Source organism: Orycteropus afer, unplaced genomic scaffold (genome assembly GCF_000298275.1).
Source record: "Orycteropus afer afer isolate SDZICR_OR568_19922 unplaced genomic scaffold, OryAfe1.0 scaffold00009, whole genome shotgun sequence".
In the NCBI taxonomy this organism is placed as follows: domain Eukaryota; kingdom Metazoa; phylum Chordata; class Mammalia; order Tubulidentata; family Orycteropodidae; genus Orycteropus; species Orycteropus afer.
In genome coordinates, this window is record NW_006921596.1 from 14,960,401 (window position 1) to 14,984,579 (window position 24,179).

The 24,179-nt window shown below is 38.8% G+C and overlaps 1 protein-coding gene across 1 annotated transcript in view; it reads right to left on the bottom strand.

Annotated features, from left to right (window-relative positions):
- Window positions 1–2,835: 2,835 nt before the first annotated feature.
- The window catches only part of RPGRIP1L (RPGRIP1 like), a 106,349-nt gene continuing 85,005 nt past the window's right edge, over window positions 2,836–24,179 (bottom strand). The window contains exons 22-25 of the mRNA XM_007947092.2: window positions 18,980–19,163; window positions 12,518–12,602; window positions 5,168–5,301; window positions 2,836–2,948 (exon numbers count right to left, since the gene is read on the bottom strand). Of these exons, the coding sequence (XP_007945283.1) occupies window positions 2,836–2,948; window positions 5,168–5,301; window positions 12,518–12,602; window positions 18,980–19,163 (516 nt within the window). The remainder of the gene's footprint in view (window positions 2,949–5,167; window positions 5,302–12,517; window positions 12,603–18,979; window positions 19,164–24,179) is intronic.

Consider the following 24,179-nt stretch of genomic DNA (forward strand, 5'->3'; position numbering starts at 1 on the left):
CATCACATCTCTATTTATATATCCAAACTAAAAGCGTTACAGCTCAGAAACAAGCTGGGTGGACTGAGTATACTGACAGCTAGAGCTGTAAATCATACAAATACCACCTTGAACTGGAATATCTGGGTAGTAAGGACTCCCCCAACCCTAAGCTGGACTTAATGGGTCAGGCTTGTCTCACCAAGAGAAAATCATTGCATTTTAATACCAATGGTGGGGAACTTTTCCACGAACTCTGCTTAAAACAAGACAAAACAAACAAACAAATAAAAACCTCCTTGGCCAGATAATGAAACCCAATTAAGTATCCATATGACATCATTCAATACCACTTATTCACTTCAAAATGTGTTGGCCATATTTAATTACTTATGAAAATGAGTGGCATGAAAATCTACAATAGTTTGAAGATGAATATTTTATAGCTAGAAAACAACCACCACCACCACCACCACCACCAACCTGAAGCCATTGATGGCAAGTCAATTCTGACTCACAGCGGCCCCGCAGGATGGAGTGGACCTGCCCTATAGTGTTTCCAAGGCTGTAAATCTTTATGGAAGCAGACTGCCACATCTTTCTCCCGCAGAGCAGCTGGTGGGTTCAAACCTCTGACCTTTTGGTTCGCAGTTGAGCGTTCAAGCACTGCGCCACCAGGGCTCCTTAACACCAGAAAAAGATCTTCAACATTACATTACAGTAAACATGAACACAACAGAAACAGGGTTAACTCTCTTATTTTATCTGAGGTATACGTTCCACACAGTGAACTAGATCCCAGAAGGTTTCTAATAAAAACTTCCCACCCTCCTTAAGGATCCTAAGAAGTCAGCGAAGTCTGGTTCTTCTCCCTGCAGGAAGGGTATTTAGTTTGGGATGTAATGTTTTAAAACAATAATACAAACCTCCTGGGAGAATACCACAATAAATGTCTCTAAAACCACTCAGTTAATCCCAGGCTATAATCTGGCTGTTTTAAATTACTGCAGGGAGTATTAAGGGCCTTAATGACACTGTAACTGCATAAAGCCAAAGAAAGCTAGAAAGAGAGGCCAAAAAGATGAGCTCAGAGCCAGCTAAAGTGACAACAAACATGTGGCTGTTTACTAGGATTGGAGAGGTTTAGTCCGCAGATGTTTGTGGTCTCTCGAAGGTTCCAGAGGAACGAGTTGTTATGAGGATTTGCAGAGTTTGATGAGAGCAAGGTTCTCCTTGGAGATGGCAGGCCCCAGGACAGGAAGGCCCAATGGTAGAGACAGGATTTATAGATTTCTGCAGTCAGATCATACTCTACTGGTCCCACAATGTACATCAACAAATTAATATTGTGCGGACGTCATTTCAAAGCCTCCTGCCGAGGAGTGTCGTTACTGAAGCCATTAGAGCCCACACGGTTCAGACTATGTGCGGATATTCGTACTTGCAATTTTTGCATCATAGCTGTTTTTTTTTTTTCTGTTGAACTGTAATGAATTGTCTCATAATCTATTCCATCTTCCTGCCATTAGCAGGCTTTGAATGTTCACAAATAGGAGCAAAGAACTCATTTTCCAGAGCTTTAATCACACAAAGAGGGAATGCCTAATTCTCTAAATGAAATGGTCTGTGATCACTGAAGCAGAGATTTAATATATCACGGCAAATTAGGTAGATTTTAATAAATTACTTATCTCCCTGAATACTTTACATATGCTTAAGAAGGAACATAGCCTGTTTGCAAACAGTGAAAACCCACAGCCTATAAAAATCCTTTGAAGAAAATGACAAATAAAAAGTAAATTAAAAAATGAAATGCATTATATCCTAGCCCTCTAGAGACAATTCCTTTGCAGCATTGATTCACAGCTCCATTAAAAATATCAATTAAATCCTTCAGTGAGATTGGGTAAAAGCTAGAAAATTAACTTTCTGAGCTGCTTTTCGGGGATCTGGTTATCCAGATACACCCAAGCATTGTACAAGCTCGGTGTACATTTAAAAAATGATAAAAAGATACTCCTTTCAGGTCTAACTAAGCATATCTGAATTTGAGTCACACTTTTAATAATGTTTTTCTGTGTCATAAGCTAAGTTTGCCAAGTGTAAATTTACATATATTGTATCTGTCTATCTCTTTATACAACTCCCCCATCCCATATCATCATTACCAATAACTGAAAATAATATGAGTAGGAAGAACTGTAATTTTTAAGAAAAACAAAAACTTGCAGTAATTTAGTAAGTTGGTGCCAAGTCTCATTCTTTATATTTAATTGATAGAAACTGCATGCATCAAAGAAAATGCATACTGGGCTTTAATGTGCATAAAATGGATATTAGCATTTTAAAGAGGAAGATTAACACATTAATCCAAGTAATTTTCATATATTGCTTCTAATAAAATCTTCACAGTATAAAACTCTTAATGAGGCTAATCAGAGGCATCCCATTTTGTGGGACGATTAGGGATCACATAAAAGTATTTCTTTTCCATAGATTTTCTAAGATTTATGCTTTTGCTTATTGAAAATAAAAATGGGAATTGCATTGCAGTTCTTCATAAGAAAACGTTGAAAATGCAAATTGCCTTTCGCAGGCTATCATGTAGGTGTAAATTATTGAGAAGGGGCTGTCCACTGTGGAGGTTAAATCCTGAGGGGTGGCCGTCAGGGGAAGGAGGGAATAGAAAAATAAACAAATGAAAAGTATACAAAACTTGAACACTTCAAACCCTGGCCTCCCCTCCCAGCTTCTCATGAATTATAGATTGTATACACCAGAGTCATCACAAAAATCTCATCTCACAGCGTTCATGTGAGCACTGACCCAGGAGGAGACGCCCCTGGAGCAGTTCCTTCAAGCCTCCGAGTCCTCTCTGCATTCCTCGTAGACAGACCGTAGGGCATGGAGTGCTTCCACCGTTACCCTGAGCTTGCCAATAACGTCACCATCTGCTCTTGCGTCAAAGACTAGGAAGAAAAACAGTAGTTATGTGTTACTGTCGGTCAACAGACGTTCTCCTGATAGGCTAGCTGAACGGCACTTAAACAACTAGAAATTGCTCTACAAAAGTCCAAAGTTCCTTGCCCTCCCAGAAATCTGAAAAATAATGCTTGTCACGTGCGCATGAAGAGAGACATTTAAAACGTACTGTATAAACATGTAAGGAGTTGTGGTGGTATAGTGCTTTTCACTGGTAACCAGAAGGTTGGAGGTTCAAATCCACAATATTTACTGCCTCAGAAACCCAAAGAGGGTTGCTATGAGTTGGAACAGACGTGATGGCAGTGAGTTTTTTTTTTTGGGTATAAACATGTACGTATTGCTGCTGGTTGAGCGAAACCTAACGACCTAATCCTGATGTTTACCTCGTGAAAGGGATAGTGATTCCCACAGAGAATCAGAAATTCTGAACAAGTGAGAAAGAAAAAGGGTATAATCACGAAGGAGCCTTAGTAGGGGTAGGAGATGGCCGCCCTTCTCCCTTCTGTTATTAATATGCAGTGTTAGTAACAAATTTCAGAAAGGCAAACCACTGGAAAGAAGTCACATGATCACACTTCGGATTGATTATTTATCCAAGAGAAACAGCCTTTTTAAAAGAAATTTATGTGAAACTGGGAATAGTTAGGATGGCAGGCTGAGGAATGGGGAGGTCTGTGGAGGGGCTCTGAGGTTCTGCGGACTGTGGCTGCTGGCAAGTGGGTATAAACTTGTGAGCATACACTGGCTTTTCTTGGAAGCTTCTTCCACCACAGATTTCAGTGGTGTTCCAGAGGTAAAACTTCTGACTGAAGTCTTGGGCCTGCACTGAGCCCAATGGTGGGGGCTACATGGGGTGAAGATTCAGTAACTGAGACCCCATCCCTCTGTGGCCAATGATACTTGCTATGGACTAAAGGCTAGAATCCTAGACTTTGCAAGTTTGACAGCACTTATGAGTTTCCTATTTATACTCCTTGTGGTTTTCCTTGGACTTTAATGTGTGTGCGTTTTATTTCCAAGAAAATTTGTAAGGAAATCTTCAAACAAAACTTGTAATGCAGACTGAGGTGAAGAAATGAGCAGGCAGGGAGGGAGAGTGCAGGAGCAAGTGGTTCTCCTAAATTCGCACCTCTTTTTTGGGACTCCTCACTTCTGTGTCTGGCATAGGACAAAGCAGTAAAATGCTGCCCTGACCAGCGCCTAATCAGTCTTTTCACTCTTTCCAGAACAAGGCCACAATTTTGTGTCAGAGCAGTGTGGTCATGTGTGGCCTCACCCAATGCTAGATGGGTAGCTAAACAGAACTGACTGGGAAAAAAAAGACTAAGAACATAAAGCATCAATGATTTTGGCTATCTGTCAGATTCTCTTGGTCCTTGTGTCCTTAATAGGATTTAGGTTAATTGTTTTAATTCTTTCATCTTTTTCTTCTGTGCAGGTCAAAGTTGTGACCAAATGCCACGTGGTTAGAGTTACCATGAACATTTTTCCACCAAAAGTTTTGCCGAGAGTAGGAGACGGCCTTCCTTCTCCCTTTTTCGCATATAACCCAGCCCATTGTGACGACGGTTAAAAAATACCTGATTCATAAAGTACAATTCCTTCAGTATGTTCTACACATACAGAGAGAGAAGGTGGAAATTAAGTACTGCTGGGAATTATACCCAGTGAGGAGAAAAATCCAGAGAGTACACTGTAGCAATCTCTTACTATTCCCCTGAATCCTGGTGGCAAACAAGGGATGGAAACTGTCAAGAGTTCTTTGCAGTGACTGGATTGCTAGATTTTAACACTGGATTATAGAGAAGCCTTGAGAAAGACAGTATAATTATTACTCAGAATAACATGCTAAAGGTAAGTGCTTCAACAAAAACAAAGCCTCACAGCCTGAGGCTTCCATAAACAACATTAAAATAATCCAATGGCCTAATTTTTGTCACAACTTCTATCAACACTGAAAAATTCCTTGTGAAGCTCAATTAATTTGTCAAATTTCTGTTGTTTCAAAGGTGGGCAGATGGGAGGGCAGTGAAGGGATGTGGGGAGAGGCTTCTGGCTTCAATAAGAAGTCAGCTTGAGCTGGCAAAGGATTTGACTAATGTGTGACTCAGTGTCCTCGCAGCCAGCCAAAAGAAGGTTTTAATAAAGAGTTTGGAGTCCAGCATTGTTGGTTGTACAAATTGAGCAACATGTCCTCCCATACCATCAATATCTTGCTCGATGATGTCTTTCCCTTCCTGAAACATGTCAGCGAGGTTGACATTAGCAATGCCGATGTCCTCACACTCCAGATCCTGCTCGTCCTCTGGGGGGTCACTGACCACGGTGAAGCGAAGACTGAGAACACAGAAAGAACACGGAGAATCACCACAAAGTGAGGCAAAACCGCCACAAAACAAAACTCCCAGATGGGTTTTTATCACTAAGTATGAAACCTCTACGTTTCTAATTATCCCAAGAGAAAGAAATGTATATTAGTTTATATAAGTTATTATGTGAACTATTAGAATTATGACAGCACACCATTAATTCACTTTTCTAAGAACTGATTAACATTTATCTCTAGAATCTGAGAAATTACTAGGCACAGAGAAGGACCACAATGTTCACTCTCACATCACAGACAAGCTGATCATATTTTGACACATTTACTTTGAAGGCTGAAAGGCTTAAGTGAATAGAGACTGTGGAGGCTAGGTCAGCATTTTCTGGGTAAACGCAGCAAGGTTCAGCAAACTCTGGAGTTGCTGCTAAGCAGTCCAGCCCACTGCATGTATTCCACACGACGCACGGATTACACTCCCTGGGTAGCGTTCTGAATCACGTTAGGTAAATGTTGTTGCTCTGCCCAACAGTGATATCAAATGTTTGTATTACTTCAGCAGTCTTTTAACTTTCAATCATAGCATCCAAGTTGTATTTTACTTTTAAACACATAATTGAAGGGCTCTGATGGAACTGATTTGAATTAGTGGCTTGTGTTGAGGCCAAACACACTTGGACTGACCAAATGACAGGAATTTACAGTTAAGAACTCTTTTGATATGTCTTGGCAGCACAGCTTAAACCATGGATGCTTGTAAACTTTACAATTTTAAACTTTTCAAAATGTATCCATTCCAAATCAGAAACAAAACAAGAGACATAAAAATCTTAAGGCTCTGAGAAAACATGTCTTGAAAAATACTCAAAAGTAAAATCCCTTCAGAATTCTTACAGGTAAACATGACACGATTTTTAATTAATTTTCTGAAAATAAGTATTCAACATTTCATTCTTTTACTAAGTTTCTGCTTTTAGCTAGCAATAAATTTTGATTAGAAAGTAGATATTTTTAAGTTAAAATCAAAGTTAACAATTATTCACACAATAAATATCTATAAAGAGTGTAGAACCTGGCCTTTAAGTATATAATATAAGGCAGATATTTTATAAGAAGTATAAGATAGAAGGATTAAGATGGAGTGGTAATGAATATCCAATCTGGGTTCAAATTCCTGCTTTCCTACTTATTAGCTTTGTGATCTCGGGCAAATTACTTAACCTCTCTGGTCTCAGTTTCCTCACTTGTGGGATGGGGATACTTACACATTTCTTATAGGGTTATAATGAGTTCTGGTGGTTCAGTGGTTAAGGCATTTGCTTGCTAACCAAAAGGTCAGTGCTTTGAACCCACCAGCCACTCTGTGGGAGAAAGAAGAGGCAGTCGGCTTCTGTAAAGATTTATAGCCTTGGAGACCCAAGGCTACTCTATTCTATAGGGTCATTATGAATTGGAATAGATGCAATGGCAGTGGATTTTATAGGGCTCTTGGGAGGATCAGATGAGATGGTCCATATAAACAGTACCTGAAACATCATTAAAAAAAAAAAAAATCAAATTCACTGCTGTTGAGTTGATTGTACTCATAAGTCACCCCTCCTTGGGTTTCCGAGGCAGTATCACTATGGAAGTAGGATTGCCCAACCTTCCTTCCGAGGAGTGGCTGGTGGGTTTGAACTGCCAGCCTTCTGGTTAGCAGTCAAATGCCTTAGGCATTATGCCACCAGAGCTCCCTAAACCATCATAAGCAGTGTGAAAACATTTGCTAGTTTATTATGACCATTTTCTAATATTCGTAGAGCTGCTTAAGCATCTTCATTTCTAAGGGGAAAGAAAAAGGCGGCATGGGAAATGCTTGTTTCAATCGAAAACTCAGATTCCCAAATTACACATTATCACTCAATTACACAGTAATAATTATGGTGGAAAAAACTGTCCTAAAATGAATGTGCTTAAAAGTGTGGGAATTAAAAGTGATACCTTTTAAAATTAATTTTTTTTATTGTGGTGAGAATATATATATATGAATATATGTGTATATTCGGAAGGAAGGTTGGGCAATCTACTTCCATAGTGATATTGCCTTGGAAACCCAAGGAGGGGGCGCGAGTCGGGTTTGACTTGATGGCAGTGAGTTTTAGAGTTTTAGTATATTGGTATGTGTGTACATGAAACAAAATTTTACCATTTCAACATGTTTTCTATACACATAATTCAGTGACATTAATTACTTTCATCACGTTAAAAGTGATATTTTAATACACATTTTATATCAGGATACTTACAGAAAAGATAGAGGCTACACAGACTGTAATCATAATGTTACATGTTATTTGATGCAGGGCCTCATATCTAAGGGACGTATATATACATCACTTTACAAATGCAGGCTATTTTCTCTACTGCATCTATGAAAATTCTGAGACATAAAGGAAAAAAAAAAAAAAAATATATATATATATATTTGCCTTTAAATTATACAGACAGCAAAATGAGATGTCAAATACAAAACTGAGAAACTACAAAGCTCAGCTAATAAAGGAAGAATAGGACACCAAACTAATTTAAAAACCAAACACACACCGACACAGCCTCCCCTTATATATTATCTTTCACCCTGCCAAAAACATGGTCTAGGTCCTCAAGAATGTTACTCTAGTCTGAGGACTTGGACATATACCTGAAGGAGGTGCCAGGTACCCAAGTGAAGGTAAAGCCAAGAAACCAAGCTGGCTGTTCCTGCCTCCTCCCCCCACCTCTCCCTCGGGCCTCTCTCCACTGCCAGTGAGATCCAGCCTCACTAGCTCCCCCACGAGGTCTGAGAACACACCTCGACGCACTCCTCCAGGCCCAGACTCCAGACTCCCTCTGCCTGCAAAGAGCTCACTGGGCTCCTTGGGACTTGACGAGCCCTCTCATCCGTCACTAACCAGCTCGTGTGTCACCTCAGATTTGCCTTCCCTGTTATTTTATACTTTAGCAATTTGTTTAATTTTCTCTGAATGCTTATCACAATAGATACCTGGTTTATTTGTTTACTTGTTATTGTCTGTCTCCCTCAGGGGGATGTCAACTCCGTGAGGGCAGGAATTTGCCTTGTTCACCATTTTCCTCCTGATATTCATGAGGGGATCAATAAATATTTGTCGAGTTACTTTGTGAGCTGCAAAATGAGAGTTGTTACTGAAGATTGGTACCGCTGGAGAAGGTTTCCTACGGAAACTATACCTTGCACTGGGCCTTGAGATTTACAGCTCAAACATTACTTCTCTTATTTAAGAAATCACAAGGCACTAACATTTCCTTAAATCATTTAACATGACTTTTAATTCTTTCCTCGTTCTGAACGAATTCATTTTTATATGAAACGGGACAGACCAGTATGGTTACAGGTCACCTGTGAGTCTAACATACTGGATGTTGATGGCTGTGTTGGATCTGTTCAGTTTCATTAACGGAAGAAATGAAACCAAAAAGGAACTGTAAGTTAGTGTCAAAACCAAGACTTCAAATATATACATTTTATAGCCCCATTTTAATTTGTTGCCTGTCTTGTTTACTGGCCCTTTATATTTCCAGGTTAGCGTGGTTGCAGGGTGTGAAGGTAGTATATATAATTCATTATACAACGTATATAGCTTCACACATGTGAGGGGAGATTGGCCCCATTTCTCTAACGTGGTGTCACTACTGTTTAAGAGGGTTCCTGTCTGGGAAAATGAATTCTCATAAACTAGGAGGTGCTTGAAGTAATGTGACCTCTGAGTATTTCCAAAAGGTGAGAACACTCATTCGAGTTCAGTCCCTTTTTCTCTTTAAGATAATGATGCCACCAAGGCAACAGAGTAGGACAGGACCACCCTCTCCCAGGGCAGGTGGCTGAAGGGGCACACAGCGGCCCTCCCAGCACGCACTCAGTTGTTGTCATCCAGATGCCAACCATCTGCGAAGCTTCCCTCAGGGTTTCTCCAAAATGATAACAATACTTGTGTCTCTGTAGAGTGTTTGGAACTCTTTAGAGAAAAAATGATAGGAGAGTTACCACAGAATTAAAAAACAAACAAACAAACAATTTTGGTACATATAAGTAGATCTTTTGAGGAAAGGCAGGTATATAATTAAAGTCATCAAGCTGGGTCATAACAAAAAAAATGCTTTTGAGAAAACAAAATTGTTCTTCCTTGATGAGGAATGCTACTTAGGGTATGTCCTAACATTCCAGAAACAAAGTCAGTAGAGAGGTAGACAAACAAGACTGCATAGACTGACGATTCCTGGCTCAGTGTCTGCCCAGGGGAACAGAGCTCAGTCCTGGACAATATGTCCCAGCTTGATGACTGCAAAGGAACAGATGGGGTAACATGGCCAACTCTTCTTAGTCACTAGTGACCTGGGATAACCTTGAGGGACTGATGACATTTCAAGGGCCTTGAAAGAGGCTGGAGTGTATGAAGTAAATAAATAAAACCTGAGTGATAATCTACCATCCTGGGAAAAAAACAGAACTTCAGGCTTCTTAACGGGGCTTACCCCTCCTTCACGAAGCTGTCAGGGGGGCCTTCATGTGCCTGTGATGCTGAACAGGTTTCAGTGGCACTTCCAGACTGAGATGGACGAAGAAGAAAGGCCTGGAGATCTACTTCGGAAAACCCTACAGTTCAGGTGTTACCGTATCCACTGCTGGGGGCCTGTAAACTGCTAAAGCCATTGTCGAAAGTTTGGTTGTTCCACAAAAAGTTGAAAACAGAGCTACCATACAACCTAGTGATTCTACCCTTAGGCATATACCCCAAAGACCTGGAAACAGCAACACAAATAGACACACATACACTAATATTCACTGCTGCACTTTTCACAATAGCCAAAAGGTGGAAATAATTGAAATGTCCATCCGCTAACAACTGGATAAACAAAATGTGGTACACACATATAATGGTGCACTACTCAGCCATGAAGGGGAATGAAGCCCTGAGGCACGCCACAACATGGATGAGCCTTGAAAACATTATGCTGAGCAAAGTCAGTCAGTTGCAAAAGGACAAACACTGTATGAGCTCATTTATGTGAAATAAGCAATTACATAGAAACCTTAAGTACATATTCAGTGGTTACCAGGGAAAGGGGAAGAGTAGGGGGTTTTGCTTAGAATGCACTTAATGAATGTTAATTCTGCCGTTCAGTTGGTCCCAATTCATAGCGACCCCTCCTTGGGTTTCGGAGGTGGTATCTCTATGGAAGTAGATGGCCCCATCTTCCTTCCCAGGAGTGGCTGGTGTGTTTGAACTGTCAGCCTTCTGGTTCGCAGTCAAATGCCTTAGGCACTATGCCACCAGAGCTCCTATGTATGTTAACTGTGGTGGCATAATTTGGAAAAGGATAGCAAGATTGTTTGCACAACTCAAAGAATGTAATCAATGTCACTGATGTGTACACGTAAAAATCAATGAAACAGAGTATGTTTTGTATGTATATTTCTATAATAAAAAAAAATTAAGGTGCTCTGGTGGTGTAGTGGTTAAGATATTTGGCTGCTAACCACAAAGTCAGCAGTTCAAACCCACTAGCTGCTGTGTGGAAGAAAGATGAGACAGTCTGCTTCTGTAAAGATTTATAGCCTTGGAAACCCAACAGGGGTTGCTATGAGTCAGAATCGACTTGATGGCAGTACGTTTTTAGATAATAAAAAAATCTTATAAAAAATCCTATGAATCACTAAGGTCTGCTCCACAACCAGTCATGGGGACGGTGCAGGATCATGAAGCATTTCACTCCTTTGTGCATGAGGTCGCCATGAGCTGGGGCTGACTTGATGGCATCTGACAACAATAACTACCCCTTCTTCAGAAGGGAAAAGCTGAAATCCAAAGAAATGTTATATATACTTCAAGGAGTTAATGAAAAAGCCACTATCAGATCCCAAGAACTAATAACGCCAGCTTCCTTTCTTGAAATAGAATATATAATGCTATCTGGAAGTGCATTCAAGAAACACAATGTCTTTAACATTCATCTCGTGATTTCTAAGGAGCTCTGGTAGCACTGTAGTTAAACACTGAGCTGCCAATCAAAAGGTCACCAGTTCAAACCCACCAACCACTCTGAGGGAGAAAGATGAGGCAGTCTGCTTCTGAAAAGATTCACAGCCTCAGAAACCCCTATGGGGAAGTTCTACTCTGTCCTTTAGGGTTGCTGTGAGTCAGAACTGATTTGATGGCAATGGGTTTTTAATGATCTCTTAGGAAAGGGAAGGACTGAGTCTCTTTCTAAAGTGGTAGAGGAAAGCTCCATTTTGGAGGCAATGAGAGGCTGGGTCATTATGGACCATCGAGTCCAGGGGAAGAGGACAATGGAGAGATAAAGAGTCCACACAGGCCAAGGGAGAAGCACCAGCCAAGGAGTGTTAGAGAAACTGAGCTCAGGGGTTAGTGAGCAGCACTTAGATGATGTCTCAAGCTGCACAGAGGGGAGCTCCCACAAACCACTACCTTAGTGAAATCAGTCCTTCTTTTCTTCTCAAAAGAGCCTGTTTCTCTACTGAACCAGAATTGCTTACTGTCCTTTTCAAATTTGCAAAAATAAAAAATGCATTAAAAATGAAATTTTGAATTATTAAGCAGTGATAAGATGAAAATTGATAGTGATAAGATCTGAAAGGCAGATGAGCTATCACAAGTAATATTATTAATATTACTACTATTTATAAGGAATGCAATGAACACTTAGGAAGCATTGACCATGTATCATGTTAACTGTGTTAATTACATGGAACCATGTTACATGTATTATCACAATAATCCTATGAGGTATTATGATCTCCACTTTACAGACGGAGAAAATGAGGCACAGGGAGGTTAAGTAACCTGTCTGAAGTCAGACAGCTAGGAAGTGATGGAAAAAAAATGTATACCCAAGCCATCAGACCCCAGAGTGTACATTCTTTTCAACCACTGTGACCCTCTTTACAGTTACAATTGAATGGCATATGCTGCTCACACACGTGCAGTCTTTTGGTTCTGAGAGCACTATAGGGTGCTTGCAGTTATGGATGGCAGGCAGCACCACTGTATCTCTTGGAGGAGGACACTCAGGTCACATAGCGTTCAAGGTCACAGTGTGTCACAGAACCCAGGTGTTCTGATTCCTCATTTTGTGCTTTTTTACCACACCATGCTACAAAGAAAAATCTACTTTATACAAACCATCAAATCATTTAGAATGCTTAAACTATACCTTCTGTTAGGCATCTCTTGTTTTCGCAATATAGCTTTTAGGATGTCTCTCTTTGCTTGGTTGTTTTCCTTATCCACGTAGATCACTAGATAATAATAATAATAATAGTAATAAGTCCACAAAGGGAAAACACTCAGGAATCTCCTCACATTAGTTCCATTCTGTATTTTTTATAAATACCTGTTTTTAAAGATGTAAGTCATGCCAACTCACTTGTACGCCTGGGAAAAGAAAGCAGCTCTGGAAACCAGACTCAAATCTGAAGAGTCATGTGATCTAATGTCATGTCACTGGCAGGTTTATGTGCACACTGTCAGAAAAGATACAAGCAACATCTAAGAGTGCCACATCGCTGTCACTGCCTGTTAATGGCACGCACTGGCAGTCAGGATGGTAAAAGCCAGCGGTCTTTATTGCTTTGTATTTGAGGGATTTACTGCATTTTCTTTCACCCAAGGAGCGAGTGATAATGATAATGTATGGCAGAGTGCTTGTCCTTCCTGACAGCCTTGGTAATTTAATCCTCCTCTCCTGCCACAACATGCAATAAAAGAGGCTCCGGGCCTATTGGGTTGAGGAAATCCACAGGCTGATATTTGCTGGTGCCTGGGTAGGGGTCTGGGGAAGAAAAGTAGAAGGGGCAGAGAGGTTTTGTAGGGTGCAAAGTTTGTTTTGGTTTTTAAAGGAGTATGTTGGCCTGCAGGAATGTGGCCAGACTTCACTTCGCTGAATACTAATAATGAATTAGGTAAGTGAGCTAATATCCCACCAAGAAGACGCCTAAAACTGTAAGCATCTACACTCTCAGAGTGAAGATATTCCAATTTTCACCCTGTGATTTTCTCTCAGCTCAGCACACTTTCAGTCATGCTAGCTTCTGAAGACATTTCTTTTGCTGATGCCATTTTGGAGGTAAAGGCTCCCCTGTGATTGGATCTCAATTTAAGAGATTATCCCTGATCAAAAGTACACAAAGGATGAAAGATACCATGACAATTCTAAAGCCAGTTTTCCTCAGGCTCTGCCAGGAACAAACATATTTCATACTGAGAATGTTTCCCTGGACAATTTCAATTCAATCCCAAATTATGATGCTATCAATTCATTTAATTGTTTGGCTCAGTTGAGCAAATAATAACTGAGTGCCCAAGAAGTACTCAGCACTGATTTAGGCACGTGGAGTGGGAGACACAAAGATGTCTATGCAGGCATGGGACAGTTTTAAGAAAAGAGATTACGAAGATGCTTTGGATAACCAAGGTCAAGCAGGGACTCTCATCTTACTCTTGTTTGCACAATACCATATTAGCAAATGTGACTAATTATATAGTTACCAAGATTAGCAGACCAGCATAAAGGGTTCAGAGCATTTTGTAAATGCAGTAGTTTACTTATTAATGTTAAAAAATCATGCTAAAACGTGAGCTCCACAATTGTTAGGAGACAGGACCTCATTTTTCAGTGGACACAAGTTACCAAGCCAAATGGGAATTATTATTTTATTTTAAACAGAATTTTTTATTTTTGCTGCTAATCGTTACCAATTCAAGATGCCCTTTGAAGAAAAGGGCAATCTCTGTGATTATTAAAAACGAACAACCAACAAACTGTGAATCCCAAAGTTCAGCATCAAATAATGGGTTTTTCAATTAAACTTAGACCAGTTCTGATGATTCTCAATGGCTTAAAAAATAAACAAACAAACAAACAAAACACAACACTGTGCCATTAAAATGGGTTAAAAAAAAAAAAAAGGTTTAGTTGAAGACGCTCTACTTGTGCTCCTGCAGCGGGCTGCATTTCCCATTCTCTTAACAAACATAAAAATAGTGATGCCACTGTTTGTGAGGTGGTATTTCTGTACCAGGCACTATACAGAAATTTTTCCCCCTGTACTCACATGGTTAAGAACCATGTGGACATGCATTTCACAGACCACGGAACAGACTCCGAAAAGGTAAGTAATTTGCTCAAGGTCACCTAGTTAAAGGTGAGAGGAATCCCGCAGTGTCTCCCTCCAGACCCTTCCCTTTTAACCTCCCGCTGTAATCCCTGCTTGTTCTGAATGAAGCCAAACTTCCTGCTGTTTAAACTGCACTTTGTTAGTACAAGACGCCTGGAGTTGAGAAATACGCCCATACTTCACAGTGAGAGAAATCACCTCATTTTCCGTTTACTCTTTCAAAAAGAGATATTGTTTATATACATCCAGTTCAGATGCCTTGAGTCAACTCCCTGGGCTGAAAACTTTTTTAAAGTTCCTTTTTGAAAACACTCCAGCTACTTATCAGTAAGCTTAGCTTTCTACAGGTGTACCAAAGTCAGGCTCTTTGGCTTGCATAAAGAAGGCCTAGCGCTCAATCTATCTAGTCCAGTGGTTCTCAGTCTTTAATGTGCATCGGTACTCCCTGGAGGGCTGGTTAGGGCACACAGTACTGAGTTCCATCTCCAGTTTCTGATTCAGAAGGACCAAGATATGGGGCCTGGAAATTTGCATTTCTAACATGTTCTCAGAAGAATCGGATGCTGCCGGTCAGGGTAACACACATTGAGAACCACTGAGAAATACTTCTTTGCCCAATTTTTAAATGGCATCAGGAACTAGTGAACATTTTTGTGTTGTCCATTAGGCACTGTGGGAAATAAGGACTTTTGGGTCACTTCCAGTAAGTATGATTCTGAGAACATCTGTCTGGTGTTTACAACTCTAGATGGTTAAAATATCAAGTCTAAACACAAACCAAAAAACACTACCATTTCAAAACTTCAAGGTATCTTTTTAAAAGTGCTTCTGGTGATTCTGAAAATGATCAGAACTCTCAAAAAGTCAAGCTATTTACCTATCATTCTTATCAGAACACACATTTGTTTAGGACTTGCTACATTTTGATATAAACTTACTCAAAGCATATGTCTCAAAAAGAATACAAATCACTAGTCCATCTATTTGATTTTGAGTTGCCTACATTTCGGAAGGAAGGTTGGGCAATCCTACTTCCGTAGTGATACTGCCTCGGAAACCCAAGGAGGGGTCGCTATGAGTCAGGGCCGACTCGACGGCACATAACAACAACAACAACAACATTATAAGAGGAGCTCTGGTGGTGCAGTGCCTAAAGCATTTGACTGCTAACCAGAAGGCTGGTGGTTCAAACCCACCAGCCACTCCTCAGAAAGAAGACCGGGCAATCTACTTCCATAGAGATACCGCCTCGGAAACCCAAGGAAGGTGGCTATGAGTTGGAGGTGACTCGACGGCAGTGAGTTTGGCTTTTTGACCATTAAAAACACATCCTTCACTTCTTCTGTAGGTTGAGGAAATCCTTATATTCTCTATCAATGTCATAATGGTAGAAATAAGAAATGCAGATGGTTTAATTATAAAGGTTGATAACCTTGAACCTCAAAGAATTTCTGTATTAAAGTGTTTATCATCCTTGTAATCCTTATCTTTGCCAAATTTCTACTCCTATTAGTAACAAAACCTGAAGTTCTGTATCTTCCACATCATCTGAATTAAACTTTCATTGTTCCAAGAAACTGACTGCTCAATCCTCAGAGACTTAAGGCCAAGCTCTGTATAAGTCTCATAAAAACTTTGGACAATTTCATTAATCTTTTTTCTTCTCATTGTCAATTCCCTTGAAGGCTTTATTCAGCCCAGACAACATTCTTCAGACCTACCATTAATCTTATTTTTTCCAAACTATTTTCTTGCTTTCTCAGCATTCTCTGAGCAATATTTTCAAGCCCAATAAAATAGAAATGTTTTGTGTTTTTGTGTTTGCTACCAATGTCTAGCAAGTGAACTCAACTTCAGTTTTTTTCCCTGATAGGAGACCTGAAGGGGAAAATATAGAGTGTGTGTGTGTCAATGAAACTGGTATTAACATCGATTAATAAAGACCGAATTAGATGTGAATGATCCTGGGGATCACTACACTAAATCCCTCATAAATGTACCCAATTCAGGTCTCAGCATACAAATCCTTTTTGTATAGATTCAAGTAATAATGCAGGGTAGACCCCTTGCTGATTCAGTTAACCTCTCTACTGGTAGGTGATCAAACAGCAGACAGCAGGTAGTAAATTATCTTCTAAATTTTCCATTGGAATTAAAAAGTCAGTTTGGAAATGAAATTGCTTTCATTAACATCTGATGAGATTTGGAAGATGTAGGGCTACATTATAGTGACCTATGTTAAGTAACGAGTGAAGGGGAAATCATTACAACAATTAGATGAGATAGAATTCAAGGAAATTCCCCTCTAATGAAGGAGATGCAAACAATTTCAAAGAAAACATTTTTATTATGTCATACTTTAGGTGAGAAATGATGACACAGTGATAAAGGGCTCAGCTACTAACCAAGAGGTTAGTGGCTGGAACCTACCAGCCACTTTGTAGAAGAAAGACATGGCACTCCACTTTTGTAAAGATTTATAGCCTTAGAAACCCTACGGGGTAGTCCTATTCTGTCTTACAGGGTTGCTATGAGTTAGAATCTACTTTATGGCAATGGGTTTGGTTTTGAGTTTTATATTTTAAGTGAAAAATAATAAGTTATTTTTCAAATTTGCTGATCATTTAGTATGTCAATTTTTTCAGATATAGTAGATATAAAACAGCAATCCTGTGCTTTGACGTACAAAGCACATTTCTTCTTCCCTCCTTCCAGGCAGATCTCCTTAACATTTTTTTCAATTAACTCTGAAAATTCGACATAGTCAAATCTCATTTGGTGTAAGTAAAAGCTGAGGAAAGTAAATATGTCTACTGAATTCATTTCTAAGAAATCACTGGGTTTTTTTGCTATCAAATGGCTAATTTATTAGAAACATAAGCAACTTTTAAAATGCCAGATAGCATGGTACCCTGCACTAAAGGACAATAAACAAAAAACCAACCAATCAAACAACCAACACAAAACCCCAAACAGGTATAACAGTGTGAGAATGAACAAAACCCAGACTTGAGCGCATGTCACAGGTTTGAGTCCAGAGAAGGATCTGCCTTTCTCTTTAAGCAAATGGAAACAGCTGTTGTGCTACCTGGCCAAGTTCCTCAGCTACAGGCAATTTTAAAATACAACAACAACTTCGTTGCCAGTTCAACCAAAGGTTTTACTGTTGACATTCATGAAGAATAATATAAAAACAAATGCGTTTCTTTGTCTCTTTTCCTGGAGTTTCTTCATTAAAATTAACTGACTAAACAATTCTTTCATTATTAGTAATATTTTGGTAAAGGTTTTACTTTCCTGGTGCTCTGCAGCTGAGGATCTCTAGAAAGTTTAAGGAAATAGTTTTGGAAATGCTTCTATCAAGTGGATGAAAGAAAGAAGAGTCAGGTTCTTGTCCAGACCACATCAGTTATTTCCCATGTGATTTCTCAACCCATCTGTTACTGAATTACAGAATGTGAACTGGAAGGGATCTTAGAAAGCACCTCACTTTATAGATAAGAAACGATGACATTTCCCAAAGTTCATACAACTAGCAAGAATAATGGATGTAGAAAGAATTAGAGCAACAAGCACATTTCTAAATATGCCGGATGCAAAAAAAAAAAAACCCACAAGCATTTGTAATCCTGTTGATAATAGTAATAGCATGGTTATACATGCTGATTATGATGCACTCTATATTGGTGAGAAAAAAATACCAGTGTTCAACTAGCATGCACTGACTTGTTTTATTAAAAAGAATACCATATTCCATCCTTATGGATTATTTTAATAGAAAGATTTCAGAAAGCTTAATAAATATTTTTAATTTAGGGTCATAAGAGCTTACTATGATTTAAAATTTTTTATCTAACCATACACTGATGATCACATGCTACTCTTAAAGTTGACTGATGTAAGAATTTACAAGGTGCCTACTGGGTCTGTAGTGGTCAAGTGGACTGACTGTCAACAGGCTGGTAGGTCAAGCCCTTACAAGAGAACACCTGCCTGCGGCCCAGAATAGCTGTGTGTGCTAAAGGATGAAAAGGCATTGTAAGAACCTACTCGTCACTCAATTAAAATGCCAACCTCTTAGACATGAGGAGAAATATATACATATCTGTAAACACACAAATGTGATGACATTAATCAGAAAGTAGAAAAAAAAAAAAAACCTGTGCCATTTGAATCATAAAAAATTAGTACTTTTTTCCCTTGAAATATCATATTTTTCTACTAATTCAATTATAGGTCAGGTGGTATTTTCTATTGACACTGTTATACAGCAGGAACAGGTAGCAACATTGTTTTCCCACTCTCCTGGTTTTCTCTTTAGTAGCATTTGAACTGCGTTTTGCTAATCTTATCCTATAGGTTTGACTTTTATCAATCTATTCTGATGAGACTTCCAAGAGTTTATGTGAACACCAAAGAATTAAACTTCTTGTTCTTTCAGCTTCCTTCGTAGGTAAGAAAGACAAAAGAAGTCTACATTACAAAAGAATCCTACATACCGTTGCTATAGTTATAGTAGACCCACTGCCCACTCCTGGGTTTTGGAAGTGACACAGGTGTCTCTTCAGCAGGAAGACTGTAGAATCGGCCTTCGACAAACAGCCGTTGAATAGTGTCATCTCTGGTTACTCGAGAATCATTAAGGCTTAGAGCTAGGATCTCAATTCGAATTTTTTCTGATGGCTGTTTAAAGAAAAGACCCACCAACAAACATTAACAACCTAAAAAAACAAATAAGGAAACTGAAAATCAAACCCAGATACCTTGTTGTCTTTTATCAGCTATTTTAAATCAAGCTTGAAGGCCAATAGGTTTCTTTTTTGGAAAGCACTGTACGCTATTCTGTAGTTATACGTGATAGATGATTCACAACAGAGAGGGGAGAATGAGATTCTAATGCCCCAGGGTTTGATGTTAACAGTGTCGTGGCAATAGTCTCCTGACTGACATTTGAGACTCTAAATACCCCACTAGTAGTCTATGAGGAATGCAGATTATGAGATCTTCATTTCCGATTGCTTTCAGAATGACAAGTATCAGTTGGCTTTGTTTCAAACTGTGTAACGAAGCACATGCTTTTTAAAAAAAAAAATAAATAAAAGCACTGCTTTTATTTCATCTGAAGTACCTGTGAAAGTTTCAGTTATTCAGAGACCAAAGCCTGTTGAGTATTATGCTAATATATGTAGCTATACACATCCATATTAACTAGAGCAGAAACTGTAGTTCATCCTCTCATACATTCTGCCGTAATATATTTCATTCAATAAGGAGTATGTTTACAAACACAAGAGAAACACATTTTTATATCTAATTTAACACTTATGGACTTTCTTGCCATTTATTTTCCATTTCAATTTTATAGGATTAACTACTAAAATAGGTATTATTTGATAAGTTTTATTTTTTTACTTCAACCCTTGTTTAATAGATTTTTGTGCCACACACATTATTAAGGTAGTTACAAATGCCCTGAGTAATGATTTCAAACAATAGAATATGATTTATAAATTACATTGCACCAAGATATTTCTCAGTTATAATTATTTTTAATTACAATTTTAAAGTTATTCTTTATTGTCAAAATCTTCTTTACTAAATTCAGAGGCATGCTGCTGTAAATTATACAACTTCAAGTTGAAATTATAACAACCTGAAAATAAGACCTGTTTTCATGACTAGCTTTTAGGAATTCATTGTTAAAAACAAATCTGTGCGCAAATTTACCATAGTGATTACTTAGATATTTCAAAGCATATAATTAATCAAATTGAAAACCGTAAGTATCCTATTGTAAAAATATCTCCATAAAGAACCATTTCCACTGCTGTCAAACCCCCTCAATATTTGATGAAGTAATTTTACCCCCTTCTTTCAAAACACATTTTCTTTTATTATGTATTCTAAGGTACTTTAACTAAAAACCCAAATCTGAATATTTCAATAAGGTTATTTTATTATTCAGTAGATTCATGGAAATTTTACTAGGACGACAGAGAAAATTCCACACCATTCTGTCTCCACTAACACAGGTACAAGGCTGCAGCTGGCAATATTACTAGGATTAGCATAGTATGATGAAATATTTAAAGGAAAATTTTTTCTAAAACCTAATAAATCAAATGACTGCCAAATGTCATTAAAGTGATGGTCTTTGACTTGAATATGCTTTTCATATTCAAATTTGAAAAGAAAGAGATGAAAGCCTGGAAAGGTTACTCGGTTTCAACTAATAACCTCAAGCCCTCTCCATTCACGTGCATAAAAAATGCAGTTGGCTCTATTGTCTAATCTCACTTCAGAAAAATCCTTCTCTGCTCGCTGAAGACATGGTAAAGAAAACATTGTAAGGGATACTATTTTTTTTCCTTAAAATGGATTGTAGTTGTCAAAATACTGCACACACATATATATTTTATAATTCTGCTTCAAATGAATCCCAATGTATAATTAAGTCTTTTACATAACTTGGAATTGGACAAACTTAGAACTGTTACAACAATAACATCTTATAAAATGTCCATGCTTCTCACAAAACTATTAAAGGGAAACTGCTACAAAAAGGCAAGAGAGGTATACACAGTTCTTTCGGTCTTGTGAAGATAGGGATTTAAAATTGTTTATCACAGAATGCAATGAAAAGATGAACTTTTAAATAGCAGGGGAATCACATTTATTTAAGTGCTTATTTTATTAATAATATATTAACTGTACAATCCCCATATGGAAACGTGCATTCTTGTAAGAACTAATGTAGGCTGTCAAATAAGACTGTAAGCAACTCTTTAAAGCTTAAAATATAATTCTAGATGAAAGGATATACTTGGCTCATAGCCAAAATAAAAAACCGACAAACTACCTCCCCCCCCATATTATCCAAAGAACTAAAGAGCTTTAAAATTCTTTTTATGACATCCATCTTTCTTCTGGTCCAGTTTTTGCTCTCAGGTATCTCCCGCCCCATTACCACTGTCCTATGTCCTTTCTAATTCCCTGACCAGCATCACTAACAGAAGTTATTAGTTACCATTTGTCACTCATTTGATGCTGTATGGATCAATTTAAAATAAATCCAAAAAAAAATCCCACATAGTACATATCTAGAGAAGCAGCTTTGAATAAAGAGTTTTCCAAACATTATACATTTTGGCTAATGGTGCTACTAAAAGTATTTTTCAACATTGCAACAATTCTAGTTGTGTTCAAACCCTTGTGAACCAACATTTTAACTAGATGATATATATGAAGATTTTGAAGCTTAAGAATCCCTTCAACTACTTTATAGACATCTCCAACTCAACATGTCAGATATGAAGTTAATATTCTCTCTCCTCTCCCCCATCTCCCATCCTGCCTCAGCTGATGACCACCCATCTGGGGTGGTTTTTGCCACCTCCATTTTTTTTTTTTTCACACCCACCATATCCTATAGATTACCTACCCCTGGTAATTTTACTTCCTAAATATCTCAGTGATTCATTGAAACGCTGAAAGCCCACAATATTTCAGACATTATGTCAGCTATTGGAGATATAAAGACAAAAGACATAGGGTTTCTACATTAATTTCTGCCTCTAGAGAAACTCTTTAGCGTCTCATCTGATTTGAGGGGTGACTAACACAACCACTTACTAGTTATTACCGAGTAGAAATCGGACAGAATAAAGAAGGAAAAAAACAGAGGGAAATAACAGAAGAAAACTGTCGGCAGAACTGTAAGCAGACAGACAGTACGAGATTATAACTCAGTAACAGCAGGGATCATTATTGTATTTGTCTTATGTCCACCGTGGTATACAATATCCCTCAATAAAAATCTGTTAAATGAGTGGATCTTCTCTTATAATGGAGTCCCTGGGAGGCACAAATGGTTAACACGCTTGGCTGCTAACTAAAAGGTTCAAAGTTTGAGTCCACCCAAAACTGCTTCCAAGAAAGGACTGGTGACCTCCTCCTAAAATATCAGCTACTGAAAAGCCTAGAGCCGCAGTTCTCTGACATACACGGGGTTGCCATGAGGAGCAATGGATCAGACGGCAGCTGGGACTCAGGACGGCGCAAGAGACGGGACACTCTCGTCTCTAATCCTCACCCTCAACTCCAACTGTTCCCCGTATCGTGGCAGAATTCTCTCCCTGAACACAAATCTGCTTGAAAATCTTTGTATTATTACTCTATATTCTAGTGACTCCTCAAAACAAATGATAGACCAAAAAACCATACCCACTGCCATTGAGTCGATTCTGACTCATAGCAACCCCCACTGGGTTTCTGAGGTGGTAAATCTTTATGGAAGTAGATTGCCCAGTCCTCCTTTTGCAAACTGGCTGGTGGGTTTGAACCGCCAGCTTTCTGGTTAGCAATTAAATACCTTAGGCACTGTGGTTGTTTAGATTGTTCAACTTTTGCATCTTTTGATTATTCTTTCTGAAATCTTCTTCATCAAAATTCCACATACCTGAGGTCCTGGAACACATATGTTCACCTTCACGAGAACATTCCTTCTCTATAAGAGCAACTTGCACTCCTTGGTCACATTGTAATATATGGATTTGTTTATACATCTGCCTCTCTCTATAGACAGTGAGCTTCTGGAAGGCAGGACCATATCTTATTCAACTTCCGCTATTTAACATCCTCCCCAGCACATGGCATACAGTAGACTCAACAAATACTGAATGAAACAAAGTCAAGAGAGGCTGAAGAGCTTTTATATATTCAGAAGATTTTGTGTATGTTACCAGAACTAACTGAAGCTGCAGTTATTAGTGTTTTCTCACTTGGCAAATATTTAGTATGCTTTGACAGGATCCTGGTGGCATAACACTAAGGCTGCTAACTGAAAGGCTGACAGGCATTTGGAACCCACCCAGTGGATCCATGGGAGAAAAGTTCTGGTCACCTGCTCCCGTAAAGGTTACAGCCCAGGACACCCTATGGGGGCAGTCATACTCTGCCACATGGGGCCACTATGAGTCAGAATTGACTCGTCACATTACAAGAAGTATGTTTCAGGAAGTTGGTGATTATTAACTGTTGCAGAATATGTAGAAATAGTGCTGTTCCTAATTGAAGAAGACTATCTCAAGGATCTATCAATACTGCTGTACCTAGATGGCAGGGTTCTGTTCTTTTAACTTTTCTGCATGTTTGAAATTTTTCATAATGGAAAAGGGGGTAAAAGACTATTCAACTAGAATTGGAAGGGGAGAACAACACGCTGATTCAAATGATGCAAGTGAAGCTTATTCCGATAAATGCATACTAATGTCTGTTCTGAATGACCAGAGCAACCCGACAGGTTTGCCCTTTGTAAAGCATCAGCATCCTTCTGATACAGTGAGGTGGCCAGGAGGTGGAACCTTCAGGAGCTGTTTTGTTTCTACTCTGTGTGTGTGAACCTTGTTACTAGGTAAGGTGCTGCTTGGTACTCTTTGGATCTCATTTGCTCTATTAGCTTCTCTAGTATCAAAATGTCAAAATAAGCATGCAAAAAGGTATTTATAAATTTGATTGTGGTGGACAAAAGTAGTAAAAGTCACTGAAATAAGAACTACATGCAACCTTCTACTGTGGCGAGTAGCGACTGAGATCTTAAAAGCTTGCAAGCTGCCATCTAGATGCAACGATGGGTCTCTCCTCATCCAGAGCCAAGAAGAATGAAGAAAACCAAAAATTCATGGAAACAATCAGTCCTAG